The following is a 16380-nucleotide window of genomic DNA, read 5'->3' as shown; positions in this document are numbered from 1 at the left end:
ACATGGAGTATCAGGATGCGAAGGACGTCCACAATCCCGACACGTGATGCTGGAAGTACAGCGAGAGGACATGTGCCCGAACTTCCAGCATTTAAAACACCGCATCGGAGGAGGGATATATGGCTTCACATCACAACGGTAAACCATCACCTTAACCTTTTCGGGTAAGACATCACCCTCAAAGGCCAAGATGAAGGCTCCGGTGGCTACCTGATTATCCCTCGGACCCCGATGGACGCGCCGGTCGGACTGCAGAAGAAGATCCCTGTGGAATATAATACCCTGGACCATGTTTAAACTTTTATGGGGAGTGATAGTGACGGAAACATCACCCAACTTGTCACAAGTGAGCAACCTCCGTGACTGGGCAGAGGATGCTGTTTTGATGAGAACCGACCCAGAGCGCATTTTGGACAAGCCCTCCACCTCCCCGAAGTTGTCCTCTAAATGCTCCAAAAAAAACTGAGGCTCAGTTTGCATAAAATATTCACCATCGACCCACGTACAGACAAGGTACCGGGGTGAATAATCTCCACTGCCGTCTTTAGCCATGCGTTCCTCCCATGGAGTGGCCAGGGAGGGGAAATGATCTCGGATTGAATTGCTTGCCGTTGAGGTTAGACCTCGATCGCTTAGAGACTGCTGGTGGAGGCCCACCAGCGAGAGATGATGTACCACGCTTCATTGCGGGTCGTCCGCCCTGATGCCACCCACTCCGACCAGGGGCTCTCCCCACGGGCGCCACCCAGCCACAGCAAAGACCACCTGGCAGGATGGCCTTTGCTGGGAGTCCCGATGCCCCAGAGGGATAGGCATCTACTCCTGGGCATACGTGGGGAGGTAGCAGCTCAGGCATCAGCAGTGCGATCCCTGTGTAGTCAGGGGACTACCACCGAGAGGGTACGTGACGACCCCACCACAACGGACTGGCTACCGTGCTGCATGTCGGGTGTCGAATATCCGTATGTGTCAGGAGGGCAAAGATGGAAGTTCATAATGGAGGGCATGTATGCTGCCCGGAACACACAGCAGCTGATGTGGCTGGAAGCACGGTGTAAGGCCAACTCCATAACAATATTGGGTGTGCCAGATCTTGGGGCAAGATGGATATATAATACACCACGTAAGGCGTCCTTCCCCAAATGGTACGCACTAACAGAAAATTTTGAAAGGTAGTGGTCAAACCCCTTAGGGGACCATCACATTAAGGCCGAAACGTTTGAGACTCCTGGTAGTCGCCTCTTACGACAGGCAGGAATACCGCAGGCCTATTCTTACCCCCGGACCCACAGGGGGAGACAGAGGGAGGGAGGGAGGGATGAGGAGATGGACAGAGGGAGATGAGAGAATGATGATATGAACAGGGAGATGGGGGAAAGGAGATGGAGGCAGTGGTGGGGTTTTTATGAGATGGAAAGAGAGAGTGGGGAGAGTCAGATGGAGGGGGGGAGGAGGAGGAGGAGGGCAAAGAGAGGGGTTGGGGGGGGGGGAGGGGTAGGAGGACAAAAAGCAGGAAGCAGGTGGAAAGTGTGGTAGGCTAGATGGCAGGTGGAAAAGGAAGAGGGGGAGGACAAGAATGACAGAGACAGGGGAAGGACATGGAAAGAGGGAGGTGGCATTAACATGAGGTCAGAGAGAGGGCATGAGAGAGAGAGAGAGAGAGAGAGAGAGAGAGAGAGAGAGCAGGAGGAGGACAAGCCAGACAGATAAAAGTGGAAGGAAGAGGTGGACATGAGAGAGTAGAGAAGGAGATGTGTGAGATACATGAGTCAAATGTGTATGTAGGTAAAGGTGTGGGAGAGAAGCTACTAATTATTAATATGATGTTTCTGCAAGCAGCAGAGCAAGACATTCATATTTTAGAATTCTTACATTCACTTCCCAATACATTCATATTTTAGAATTCTTACATTCACTTCCCAATACATTTACTCCTTAAAGGTTTTTGGTGCTGACAATTACAAACAGTTTCAGCTGCACTGTGGTGTACTCGGTCACAAAACAAGACAGAAAAATTATTTCCGTGTAAACTTGCTCCTTAACTGGGGTTCAGACAACAGACACACACTCTCATGGTACAATATTTGGCAGGCTCCCATCTGACAAAAAGCACTAAATTGGGGATTCCCACTAAATCAAAAGAAAATTAAAAAACACATCCAACTGACCACTATTCCTACAAATTATCGGGCTATCTCGATTCAGAGTTTGAAAAGCTATGTGGTAAAGTAACAGTGTGTTATTAAGCTGTAAGATCAGTGGTAATGCACTGTAAACAGGGCTCAGTACTTGTAAATCTAAAAATCTGAGGAAATGGCAGCTTTTCTTCAAATAAAAAGCTTTCTTAGTAACTCAGTAAATTAAGTTTAGATTGCATACATTTGAATGGCATCAAGCACTACAGCGACCGTATATTATTAATATCTTACACCGATTAAGGTCCTACAGTGCCTTTACGTCAGGTTAACGTATTCTCTGACTCGTTCGGCATCCCCGAAGGCTTCTCGACAGACTGTACGCAACATGTGAATGAATGAATGAATTAATTAATTAGTTCCATTTCCAGCTACAAACACAATCTAAATGCAGGCCTTTCTTTCAAATTGGTACCCGAGTAGGGACCGAACTGCTAGCAGCGTACATACATACATTACCGTGCTTAATACGGTGTCACAAATCTTCTGACATTCAAAACAATTCCAGTTATCTCGGAACAGATACCTACAGCTCGTGTACAGTTTTCGAGGGAATCCTGTACCTCTCTTCCTGCAAAACAGAGGCATATTCAGGTAACGGTGACGGAGGTGGAAAGTGAGCACGTACCCCCGCTTTCAGAGGCTCGACAGTATCGACACGTGGCGAGTCTGGTGACTAGGGGAGATGCGACGATTGTTCTTCGTGCTCACAAAACCGGTCCCAGACGGTGCGAGCTCTGTGAGCGACGGGCCCGTTATCTCAGAACACAGCATCACGTGGGGGAACAAACACTGTACCACAGTATTGACCCGATCAGCTGAAACGGTCACACAATCCTCGACCGTGACGCGACCTCGCAGAATAACTGCGGGGCCCACGGAATATCGAGACGAGGCTCCACAATTTGTCACCGGGGCACAAATTCGGCCAAAGTCGAAGACGGTGTAAAGCGAGACCGAGTGACTTCCGTCGGTCCGTAGTCCAGGTTTTATAGCTTCTGCAGCACAGTTTCCCGTTAAGGGCACACGCATTACTTACGAGCGGTTTTCGAATTCCAGCTCGCACTGCAGTTCCCCGTTTACGGAGCCCCTCCGTGTCGTTTCGACGCTGACAGGGATCACGAGTTTGACATTCAGTTCTGAAGTCCTTTTGCAGCTGTGGTCCTCTTATTTTTCCATCAAATTCCTCTCCAATGACCACCTGTCACAATCACTCGACATCAACTCTCGTCCACACTGTCACATAGTTGATGACGTTTCTCTGCTTCCCTTTAAGCAGTATAAATGTTCGATACGGTGCCTCTTCGGACACAAAACACTTCGGCTACCTCGGTTACAGAAGCACCGCCGTAGGAGCACCGAGAATAAGCCCACGTCTGACATAATACACTCACGAGTACGCGGAACAGTGGACCAAGTACGAATGACACTTGCGACAAATTACTGAAATACGACAGTGTAAACCTGGAGCCTCGGCTACCACCTGCATTTACCTTCGAGTTTGCAATTCTCGCACTTTTTGTCCGACCACTATATAAGTGTGTGTGTACGTGTGTATCTTCAAAAATTTCCACCTACGTGGTTTCATTTTCTTACTTTAAGATTTCCTTGCTACTTGTGGGTATTAGACATTCATCCACCTATAAAAGAATCATATGAGGCATGCTGAAAAACTAACTGGAATTTTTTAACTTTCTGTTTTGTACTAGCCCAATTCGTGCAATTTTTTCAATGTCATTCGTAAGTGTGCCCGAAAAGTACACATTCGATGTCGGCCGTATCCAATTTTTATTCTGCTGTCAGTTGCCGAAAGGGTTACACGTGTTTCAGCAATATTTGCTTCGTTTTAAATTTCATTATAATAAAGGAATAAGTTTTCTAAAAGTTAAATACCAGTTTCGGCGAGTCCGATATGAGGAAAATACGGATTTACGAGTGGCACAAGCATTTCAAAGAAGACCGTGAAGGTGTCGACGGTGAAGAGAGTCCCGGAAGCCCCAGATCACCGTCGAATGACAAAATTGTAGCCGAAGTGAAAGGAACGGTTACGAACGATCACAGAATGACATTAGGATAACTCACGGATTATGTCGTAATACCAATTGTCTCGTATTAAAGTGTAATTTGTTCTCAGAATGCTGAATTCGAACAAAAACAGCGGCAACAGAAAGCTGCTCAGGAGTCACTAGAAGTTAAAATGGCTCTGAGCACTACAGGACTCAACTGCTGTGGTTATCAGTCCCCTAGAACTTAGAACTACTTAAACCTAACTAACCTAAGGACATCACACACATCCGTGCCCGAGGCAGTATTCGAACCTGCGACCGTAGCAGTCGCACGGTTCCGGACTGCGCGTCTAGAACCGCGAGACCACCGCAACCGGCTCACTAGAAGTCATTAACAGTGCAGAACTACTGAAATGTTTCGTGACAGGTGACAAAATCACTAGCTTGGGGGTCGGAAAGGCAAAATCGGAAACCACTTTTCATGTGTCAGCTAACGAATTAAATGAATTCTTCTCTGCACCTCTGAATACCAGCACAGCTGATAATTACCGTCCACAAGAATCCCTAAACAGGATAACTAACAACGATACCTTCCATCTAAAACATGTAACAACAAATACGGCAAGAAAAGCAATAATGAGAATCTCTTCTGATGCAATAGGCAACGACAGTATCGGTATAACCATGATTAAGAATGTTGCCGATATCTTAGTGCCTGTCTTAACTGACATATTTAATTTTTCCCTCGTGAACGGAATATATCCCACTGCATGGAAAAGAAGCCTAATTCGACCCATCCCTAAGATCGAAAACCCGCAACTGCCTAGTGATTACCGACCAATTAGCATACTGCCTGCTGTTTCCAAAGCACTTGAATATATTGTTCATGACCAAATCACTGAACACTTGCATGAATTCAGCCTATATGACAAATTTCAATCCGGTTTCCGTAAACATCACAGCACAAACACTGCTCTAATTAAAGTAACTGATGACCTGAAATATGCCATCGACAATTGAAAGGCAACAATATTGACGCTACTGGACTTCAGCAAAGCTTTTGACACTGTTAACTTTGACATAATGCTCAGAAAAATGCAACAGCTTAATTTCTCTGAAAGTGCAATGAGATGGTTTGAAAGCTGCTTAAAAGACAGACAGCAATGTGTTGTCTGCGTAAATGAAAAATCTTCCTGGAAACATGTTTCCTCGGGAGTGCCACAAGGATCAGTCTTAGGACCACTTTTGTTTTCTTTATATGTCAACGATATTTCGTCGGTTCTGTCCTCCTGTAAATATCATTTCTATGCCGACGACCTCCAGCTCTACCTAAGCGTCAGACCTGAAGATGTAAACACTGCAATCGCTCAGATGAACGATGATCTGTCTTCAGTAGTGACATGGGCGAAAAACCTGGGGCTTAAACTAAATGCAAAAAAGACGCAAGTAATCTTAATAGCCCATCAGAAATTAATAAGTTCAGATTTCCGCGAACGGCTACCTCCTATTCTGCTCGACGGTACTCCAATACCATATCAGAAAACAGTGAAGAACTTGGGTGTAACTTTGGATGAGCATCTCAACTGGGCGGAGAATACAGTCGCAGTGTGCCGAAAGACGTCTGCTTGTCTCTATGCTCTCAAAAAGTTTCGGAACATATTTCCACAGGACTTGAAACGCCAGCTCGTGCAAGCACTCGTTCTACCGAACCTCCACTATTGTGATGTGATTCAACAAGGCATGAGCAGTGAAAACAAAAGACGGCTAGAGCTAACCATGAATGCCTGTGTGCGTTACACCTGCAACATTCGCCGATACGATCATGTTAGTGCTTCATACTCCCAGCTAGGGTGGCTGCGGCCGGACAAATTGCGCGACTACCACACTCTATGTCTACTCCACCGACTCCTCGAGGTGCAAACACCCCAGTACCTTGCTTCAGAGATTAAAAACCTGTCATGTCATCATAATCGAAACACGAGGTCACTCTTATTTGGTATCCTAACTGTGCCCACTCACAAAACAAAAACTTTTGCAAACTCCTTCTCAGTTGCCGCTGTCCGCCTCTGGAACAAACTGCCCCTTACCTTGCGCAAAATTCAATCTCCTGCTGCTTTTAAGAAGAAGTTGAAGCATTTCCTACTATCATCCTTATAAAGTTCTCCACAAAATTAATGTACAAGGACAATCCCCTCATCTGTCAAATAGCAAAGCTAGTGTCTCCTATGTTGCTCCTGAGATGCCTTCCTCTTCATCTATCTCTATTAGCCACACAATATTCTTTTCCTTTATATTTCCTTAATTATGTTTCATCATGTCTCTCTATTCTTCTCCTCCCTTCACCATGAGTCTCCCTCATACTCCCTGCTGCCAGCACTCCTATCTCAAATCTGTCTGTTCAATAATGTCTAATTATAACAGTACTTGTGATCTAAGAATATAAACTCTATATGTATGTATTTTTCCAGGTGTACCTTTCAAATTGTTTATTTCACTTTTTGTACTAGATGTAGTTTAACATGCCTACTAAAACATATGAATGTAAAATAAGTAGAATGCCTGGTTAGATGTAAGAGAGGGCCTGATGGCCCTAATCTTGCCAGGTTAAATAAATAAATAAATAAATAAATAAAATGTGTGTTACCTGTTACGATATGAAAACTGAGATTCAATCATCCCAGTGTTAGCACTCTGGATTGTCTAGACTGAACGAAGCTCAACGAGTGCAGTCAAGTGTGAAGGTTACACTTACCGTGTTCTTCGATTTTAACGGCACAGTGCGTGCCGAGTTCTTGCCACGAGGTCAAAGAAGTACTATTTACAGAGTCCAATGTCGCTCACGTCTGCATTTCGGGGAGTAGTACGGTGTAAGGTGGAGGAATACGAATTTTTTGTATAAATTAATTCCGTAACGACTCCCCAGCCTCTATATTCACCAGACGTGACCCATATGTTATTTTGCTGTTTCCCAAAACAGAGGTATTAAAAGGGGCTATTCTAATGTGGAGAACGTTTACACGGGACCTCTGTAACCTGTCTGTTTTCACCTCTCTCTCTTGCCAATTTAAGGCTCAGTATGTGTAAATTCAGTGTGGGGACCAGGACACAGAACTCCCATCCCAGTGACCACATCTGGGATTACATTGCATGTATGCTGATGCCAGAATCAGTCCTACTCGGATGCTAAAAAAAGGCCACACATTTAATGTCGCGTTCGTCAAACGCATTCGTCGTCCAAGAGAGCCCCCTTCCACAAAAGTAGATTCTGTTACTTCACAGCAGCCAAACAATCACAGGGCCAACTAGACTTGGGGCATGCAACACACAAACCAGCAAAACTTGTGGCAATTTACAAAAGAAATGCTATGCTACTTAACTTTAGTACGGTGGCACTGTGTGACGGTGTTGTCGAAAGTTCATTTGCACTGACATAACTAAGAACACTGGTCTAGTTATACATCTAGACCTGTACTCTGTGAACCACCATGCAGTTCACAGCAGAGGGTACGTGAGGTCGTGCCACCGGTCGTCGGAGCTTTTCCCCACTCCGTCGACGTGCGGGGTGCGGGAAGAGTGACTGCCTAAATGCCTCTGTGTGCTCTGTAATCAGTTTAATCTTCTCTTCGCAGTCTCTACGGCAGTGATACGTTGGGTGTTGTAATATACTCCTAGATTCAGGACTCGGTGTCAGTTTCAGAAGTTACCTTCGTCAGATCCACTAGAAACAAAATAGTAGCTACACCGATCGACTGTTCGACGATTAAAGTCTCCTCTGACGATTACGGTACGATTGGGTAACTTACGTATCTGCAAACTGAAGTTTCCTTCGAATCTTTTGTTTACATCTGGAGGTGAGTCTGGTGGTCGACAGAAGGATCTAATTATAATTTTATGTCCACCCCTGATTCTGGGCCTTGCCCAGTCTCACAGACAGGTTCAATTTCTATTTTGACAGATACACCACCTCCATTTCTCATTAGCCTATGATTCCAATATCCACTACACTTTTCCCCGGACATCTCACCACTGTCAATTTCGGGTTTTAAACAACTTTCTGTACCTGTTATTACATAAGTTTACTGCTTTTTAGAATTGCTTCAAACCCTGGAATTTTGTTCTGAATGTTTCAGTAGTTAACCTCTAGGACTTTAATGCTTTCACCTGTGGGGAGGCATACTTCTGTGTCTTCTACAGCTGTCATTACCTGTAATGTGTGGAGAATTGCCTATCTAAAAAACCCCGGGTAACAGCCTCCGACGTGTAGTGCACACTCTACTCATTTACGATGACGCTACAGTTCCGAATCGCAAGAAGAAAGGCTAAATCGATTGGTAAACCGCCCACTATCGGCAGCGACGGTACGCGAGCACAGACGCCATCTCGAGACGTTTCCGATAAGCGTACACTGCTACAGACCGGGCAGATACTACGACACCGACCGAGCAGTGGACGCACATTGACCCGCAAATTATTTGCGAACCGTCTGGCGGAACTTTAACGTAGTCCGCACCTCGTACGTCCTTCTCGGTGTCCGACCGTAACTGAATTGTGTCACACTCGAGGCCGGCGTCACCGTGCGGTGCCCTCTGCGAATAGACAGTGCCCCACGAGTAGCAGTCAATATTCAGTGATACGACGGGAAAAATCGATGAGAGGAAGAAAGTCCGGTAAATGTGACCCTCGCTACCCCCTTACCTACTGCGACGATACTCACAGGGTCTCCTACTACTTCCACTCTGATCACACCGGAATGTATATTCTGGAGGAACCCGCCAACCTGACGATACACTGATACGAAGCTACGACAGCAGACCACGAGGACGCGCAGCTGCTCACCTTGTAGTCGTGCACCACCTTCTTGGCAGTGTGGTACTTGTTCCTGACGTGTGCGAGGTCGGCCTTCACCTCGCTCAGGGTCTTCTGCAGGTGCACCAGGTGTTTCTCCGTCTCCTCCTGCGCAGACGAGAGGCAAAACTATTACCGGAGGCTGACCGAGAGCCCGCAGTACGTTTCTGCAACACACGGCCCTTTAAAGATGTGCTCGTATTATTACTGCGAGAGCACAGGTATAACTGAGGGAAAGAAGTTCATAAAATTACCGACAGCAAAAGAAAACTCTGTACAAAATGACACAGCCTCAGAGTACGTCACGACACGGATCTCAAAATTTTTTCCGGCAACCTCCGTCGACCCGAATCGAGTGTCACTCCTCGTAACGGTTGCGAGTTTAACTTCTTACCGGACTGTAACGGAGGGCACATTCTGTCATCACGTTCTCGCATCTCGCGACCGAGTGCCCGTACCGTCCGAGTCGCGTACCCGCGGTACGTCGGCGACCGCAGTCCCGCCGACCCGTCCCGTCGCACGTTCCCTTTCGGTACGGCCCGGTCTCCCGACACACTGCGGAAGGCACGACCGTCTCTATTCGCTTCCGTCCTCTGCACACGCCCATTCACATTTCGTCGACACTGCCACACGCTACGAGACGGGCAGAGCTGACGTGCGAATGGCGATTCTACGAACTTCGTCCTCGACGAGGCCAGGTACTTCCTCGTCGTATCGCTCTCCCGTAACTGGACGCTACTTAAACGACACGAACACGGCACTGACTCGAGCTCTAGGTAAGCTCCGGGTGTTATCGCACAAATAATAATTTTAGACACCACTCCCATTTCGGAGATCTCGGCTAGTTCACTCTACGAGAAACACTCTGTCGGAACGTAAGACGGTCCGCAAGCGGAGTGGCCGGTAGAGTCGTGCAGGTGCAGCAGCCGGCCCGTCCGGCGCCACTCGAGCCTACCGCACCGGGCCACGGCTCGCCCGAGTGCGGACGCTCGGAGCGGCCGGGCCGGCGTGGGGAGGGCGGAGGCCGCTCGACCCGCCGCACTCGCCGCTCCGAGCACCTGCCAGCCGGTGGCACTACTCACCTACTCCCGGCAGCTGACGGAACTACACGTATTCCCGGGCAGTAGTGCCTAACTGTGACGAGGACGAGAAAATGGCTCGCTTTACTCGACGGTGAAAATTAGGGAACAGTTTAGAATTTCACAGGCAAACTAAATAACTGCAAACTTCTGTTGGTCTTTTAACGAAAAAAAAATCACATTTCTATTTTTTTTCAGTTGTATTAATTATTTATTCAAAATATGTGCAGTTTTGGTATTTTAAAATGTCATCTTCAGTTGTACGAAATTACCGTATTTGGTAACACGTAACGTGCAGTCGGACCCGTCAGTGCAAATGCTCCAGTCGATCGACATCGGCAGAAACTGTCCGGCACTGGCCAGCTGCACGGCAGGAATGCCAGCTACTGAACTCTAAATTATTTACCGCACCTCCGAGTTGCGATCGTCCCGTGTTCCAAATCTCGAACCGTCTGCTTTATCGATTCGAGTGCACGTGTACTAACAGTTGACAGTCTAAGAAATTAGAGGTCTTACAGGACCAAAATTGTCTCCAACTTATTCCCTGTCGGCAGAATTGCAACGAATCACCTCATTTCGGATAAAGTTTCTTTTTCTCTGTTCGAGATGACACAAGTCACATTTGAGGCCAGAACACACGACAGTCTTCTGACTAAATTAGAGAGCGAGGGAAACAGATTACGGTTACGCTTTCACCTCTCGAGCAGGTCTTTATCGTCACCAATACCCGTTCGGGCTAAATAAAAGTCAATCCCACTGGTAGACAGAAGGGGAGGGGGGAGGTGGGGGGGGGGGGGGGAATTTCTACTCGTCAAGTGGCAGCAGGAGAAACACACACACACACACACACACACACACACACACACACACACACACACACACACACACACACACACACGCACAAAAAGGTTTTACTTATGCAAGTGTTCAGAACCACGGGCTGCTCCTTCTGGCAGAAGAGTTGTAGGGGAAGGAAGAGGCTGAAGGAAGGAGACTGGAGAGGTTTAGGAAAAGGAGTACAGTTCAGAGAAACTGGACAGAGCCCCAGGTCAGGGGAGACTTACTGGATAGGATGAGAAGGAAGGAGTGAGTGTTGGGGGCTGCACTGGACAAGATTTGAAAACCTGAGAGCTTAAAGATGGAAAACAGGGTAATTTGCAAAGACAAAGATTACCACCAAAACATTGTGCACGAGTTAAGAGTGAAAAGTTAACTGTGTCGTACGTAAGAGATGTGGAAGGGGGGACGGTGAAAATGAAAGATGTAGAAATCTAAAACGGAGTGAAGAAAAGAGTAGTTACTGTGAAGAAATGCCGAGACAGAAGGAATTACGTAAATTACGGCCAGTCGGCTGGCAAGGACCGAGGACACGTTGCAGCACTAGTTCCCACCTCCGGATTTCTGAGGAATGTCACGACTGTCGTGTCGTAGAACACGTCGCGTGTTGCCAGTAGACACCCTCTGCCTGTGCCCGTTCGTCCCGACCGGTAACTGGGCGGTAGTCGTGGCCGAACGGCATTTACTTAATAGCTGGTATACGAGGTGGGCCGCATCACAGGTGGCTACCTCTCTGATAGTACAGGGCTGCTGTAGGTGGTGGTAGGAGGGTGCACAGTGCGGACAGGAGGAGCAAAGGGTCGGGCCTGACGAGGATATTGTGGAGACTGGCAATGCGACAAAAAGCTATTCTACGTGTGGTGGGCAAAATGTCGGACGGAAGGACCTAATTTTAAGGCACGATTTTAGGAAGTAGCCGAGTAATACATTCGAGTCGGGGATAGTACCGAGTGACAAATGGTGTACTCCGTGGTTATTTTTTGGAGGGGTCGGCAGTACCGGGATTGGATGTGATGCCCCAGGTAAGATGCTTTTGAACTAGGCCGGTAGGGTAATTATGTCCGGTGAAGGCTGAGGTGAGAATGGTGGTGTACTGCTGTAAAGAGTCTGCATCCGAACAAAGAGCTTTGCCTCAAATGCCGAGGACGTAAGGAAGAGAATGTTTAACACGGAAAGGATTGCAACTGCCAAAAGGTAAGTAGTGTTTGTCAGTAGGTTTAATGTAGACAGAATTGTGTAGCTGGCCTTCTACGCAGATGAGATCGACACCGAAAAAAGTGGCGCGTGATTTGGAATAGGACCGTGTGAATTGGGAGAAGGTATTTAGAGATTCCGAGAATTTTAACAGGTCGACCGCACCACGAGTTTATACGGCAGAGACGTCGTCGGTGCATCTGAACTGAACCGACAGTCAGAGGCTTACGCATCCCGCGAAACCCTCCTCCGAGCGGCCCACAAAAAGGTCGGGTCAGGTACGAGCCGTCCCGGTCCCCGTAGCCGTAACCCCGATCTCTTCTTATGTCTGCCCCTCGAAGGTGAATAAATTGTCGGTAAGTATAAAGTCGATTAAGGTGAGCAGGAAGCGTGTCACAGGTTCGGAATCGGGTGTGTGCCGACTGAGGAAATGGGGGGAGTTGTCGGTACAGAGGGAAATGGCATCAGTGGTGACAAGCGAGGTGTGCGGTGGGAATGGGACGGGTACAGATTTCAGACAATCTAGGAAATGGTTGTTATCTTCAGTATAAGAGGGAAATCTCTGTACTAGAGGTGCAGGTGTTAATCAACTAAGGCAGACGTACATTCAGTGGGTGGTTTGAAGCCAGAAACTATAGCACGGCCAGGGTGATTGGATTTGTGGATCTTAAGAAGAAAGTAAAAGGTGGAGGCTCACGGTAGGGGAAGAAGTTCTACGGATTGAGGTGTAAGTCCTTGTGAGGGGTCTGATGTTTCTAGGAGGGACTGCAGGTCAGTTCCAATTACAGGGACGGGACCTCGACGGCAGATGCCGTACGTAGAGGTGTCCGGCAGCTGGCGTAGACCGTCACTGACGTACTCCTGTCGGTCAATTCCCACAGTGTTAGATCCTTTGTCTGCTAGGAGAATAATAATGGAGTCCTCAACTTTAAGGGCGCGTAGAGCTCGGATTTAGGTCACGTTGTAGGGACCTGCGGAAAGGTTACGAAGCAATGCCGGATGTGAGAAATTTTCGAAGGCCTGCGAGTGACGGTTCTGAGGTTGTGACGGTGGATTAAATTGGGATCGTGGTCAGAACTGTTCGAGGTAGAGTTCAATTTCAGGTTTCCTGTCGGATTTAGTCGCAAAGTGATATTCTGGTTGACATTATGTGTAAAAGAAAGTAGGTCCTTCACCAAAGCAGCAACATTAAATGCAGGTTTACGGCTGAAAGTGACACCAGTGGATAATACAGATGATTCGGCAGGGGAGAGTACTTTGGATGAGACGTTCAAAACACTGCACTGTTGTGGCTGGTTCTCAGAACTCCACACGTGGAGATGAGCGCTACATGTCCTCAGTTCTCACCACCCACCTGGCCTTCATTTGTGTTAATTACTTCCATCTCAACATTTCTTCACAGTAACTACTCTATTCTTCACTCCATTTTAGTTTTCTACACGTTTCATTTTCTGACCAGTCCACTTTTTGCCGTCCGCCCTTCCACCTCTCTTACATACAATGCACTTAGCTTTTCACTCTTATTAACTTGTGCACGATGTTTTACCAGTAATCTCTGCCTCGCTTATTGCCCTGTCTGCCACCTTTTAAGTTCTCACATTTTCAAATCTCGTCCGGTGCAGTCCCCAGCGATCAGTCTTTCCTTCCGATTCCGTCCGGTAAATCTCCCCTGACCCGGGGTTCTGTCTGACTTTTCTGAACTGTATCCCTTTTCCTAAACCTGTCCAGTCCTTTTGCTTCACCCCTCTTCCTTCCCCTCCAACTAATCCGCCACAAGGAGGAGTCACTGGCTCCAACAGCTCGCATAAGCTAAACCTTTTGTGTGTGTGTGTGTGTGTGTGTGTGTGTGTGTGTGTGTGCGCGTGTGTGTGTGTGCGTGTGTGTGTGTGTGTGTGTGCGTGCGTGTGTATTGGGTGAGGCTTACTTTTTCTTGCAGATATCAAAAAGGCATAGTAAGACATTACTGCCACATTGTAATTTTGTTTCAGGTTATCAGGAAATGATATTTCAACACAAATTTGATTCCCAGTATTTAATGTCTCATCTCTCTCAGAAACAGACTTCATTTACAGTAATCGGAAAGGTAACTATGGAAATATCACTATTCTGTCCTATGTCCATCTGTCGCATCTGCGAGGTGGAACACTTGTGGTATCTACAGTCGATAGAGGACAATGCACTGTACTGCCAAAATACTGGTGAGATTGAAACCGGCATTTTGCAACTAAGCGCCATTTTCATTTGCTGGACACACAGTGCTTACTAAACAACAAAACTGGGACTTCAGTAATTTAAATGTACCTCTGAATCTTTGAGCTCTCGTATTACAATGGCTTATCCATTTGTGCACTCATAACAAAACAAAACAAAACAAACTGTTGGAAACTCCCTGCCTTCCAGCATTCCTATTCAATCTTTGAATGGCTCTAAAAATATCACGAGATCTTTTGCGTTGTTGTTGTTGTTGTTGCCATAACCAGGGATTTTTTCAGAGGTGTTTCTCTCCGGGAGTATTTCCACGATTTTATCGCACTGCCTAACTACAGACTGTAGCATCATAAATAAGCTGTTCCACCGGCCCTCTGACTCTCGCTTCGGGGGTTAGTCTGTATCGAATTCACGTCACCAGTTTTGTTCACAAAATGGACAGTATGTTGGGGCGTAAGACGAGACACAAACCACTGCAATCTCATTTATTGAGTAACAGTCACCCAAACAAGTGTTTCGTGACTGCATTCAAAACGTGTGTATTGCATGCATAATGCTGCAAGAATTGCAGTGTCTCACATATATTAGCACCCTGGCCAGTGACAAAGGAAATCTTATTAAAATGCTGGGCATATTCTCCTAACAATACGAATGTTTCCTCAATGTAGTTATTAATAAATTCCCCAGAGTTGTCACCGACATCATATTTCGACGTGCCTAATCTCGATAAACAAAGTGTGCAGTAATAGATAGGTGACACATTTTCTGATACGCATCGGTCTGTACAACTGCTGCACACCCACAGGCTTTCACGACTACGGTCCGCATAATGCGGGGCACAGTATTCGCTCACATTTCGGCAGCTCATCTTTCACTGTTTCCTGCTACTATCACAGCACAATGCAAAATGTTGGAGAGAGATTCTGAACCAATATTCACAAGCTCCTGACATAAATTGTGAAATCCTATACCTAATGTTAATCTAGACAGACAAAGATCTCCGGCATATATTTCTACCCACCTTTTAATTACAGGAGCTTCCACCGAAACTGGTAACGCTTCAGATCTCACACTTTGTCGTTTTCTGCAGACGGGTGCCTTCAGATGTGCGGTGGCAGATATTTGAGACAGCATACGAGAAAAATCGCCACAGGACACGAAGCCGACGTCCTTATCAGTCGACATCGAAAATCCCTCCCAAACGTCGCTACCACCACCATATTTCGCACTCGGGAGATATTCTTTCGAATCGAGTTTCGCTTTTGCACTCTCCTCTATCTGTCCTTCACGTGCCAGAATCGGACACCGGGCAGCCGAGCGGCACTCGCATAACTACAGTAGACGGCCGGGCAATTCGAACGTACGACACTCTAACCGATGTCGAGCGCAGCTGCCTCCCCCCCTCCCCCCTCGTGCCCAAAGCAGTTGCACCGACACGTGTCACGCACACCGAGCAATTCGAGCGAGCCTAAAACTCGGAGGCAGACTGCTAGTACCAGATACCCGATGTCACCGCTCTGCACGGGTGAGGGAAGTGACCCTCGCTGCAACTGACACCGGTCGTAGCACGAGCTGAAATTCGTGCCGGGCAGATACGACACTCTCGGCACTGCACGAGAGGTCCGCTTTCGTTACACAGGAATGGCATCCGGTAACTGGAAAAACTTCCACTGATACCTAATGTGACTATATTGTCAAAAAATAAGCACATCTTAACATAGTCCTTCAGGATGTTTTGGCTTGCCCTGTATGATGTAACTGCACAAATATACTTTGTACAATGAAAATACCAATTTCTTTTCATTAGTGTAACAAGTTTAAGTGCTGGAAAGCACACGTCTATAAGCGAGGAGCTGTGTTAGACGTACTACCCTTTTAGTATAATATTGTTTCACACCGAAATATTTAAATGGTGAATATTGATGGGAAATATTATTAATTTCGCTGTTTCTAACTCGGTCACATACTTCTGGTATAATTTATACTATAAATTTTTAAATTGTGATTTATAGATCA

At 46.8% G+C, this 16380-nt stretch overlaps 1 protein-coding gene across 1 annotated transcript in view; it reads right to left on the bottom strand.

The window, feature by feature from the left end:
* The window catches only part of LOC126215301 (trichohyalin-like), a 262572-nt gene that overhangs the window by 57010 nt on the left and 189182 nt on the right, over nt 1-16380 (bottom strand). Inside the window, exon 20 of the mRNA XM_049941984.1 lies at nt 9038-9154. Coding sequence (XP_049797941.1) covers nt 9038-9154 — 117 coding nt within the window. The remainder of the gene's footprint in view (nt 1-9037; nt 9155-16380) is intronic.

Source organism: Schistocerca nitens, chromosome 12 (genome assembly GCF_023898315.1).
Source record: "Schistocerca nitens isolate TAMUIC-IGC-003100 chromosome 12, iqSchNite1.1, whole genome shotgun sequence".
In the NCBI taxonomy this organism is placed as follows: Eukaryota; Metazoa; Arthropoda; class Insecta; order Orthoptera; family Acrididae; genus Schistocerca; species Schistocerca nitens.
Note: the sequence above shows the minus strand (reverse complement) of the source record. Positions and strands in the feature narration are given on the sequence as shown.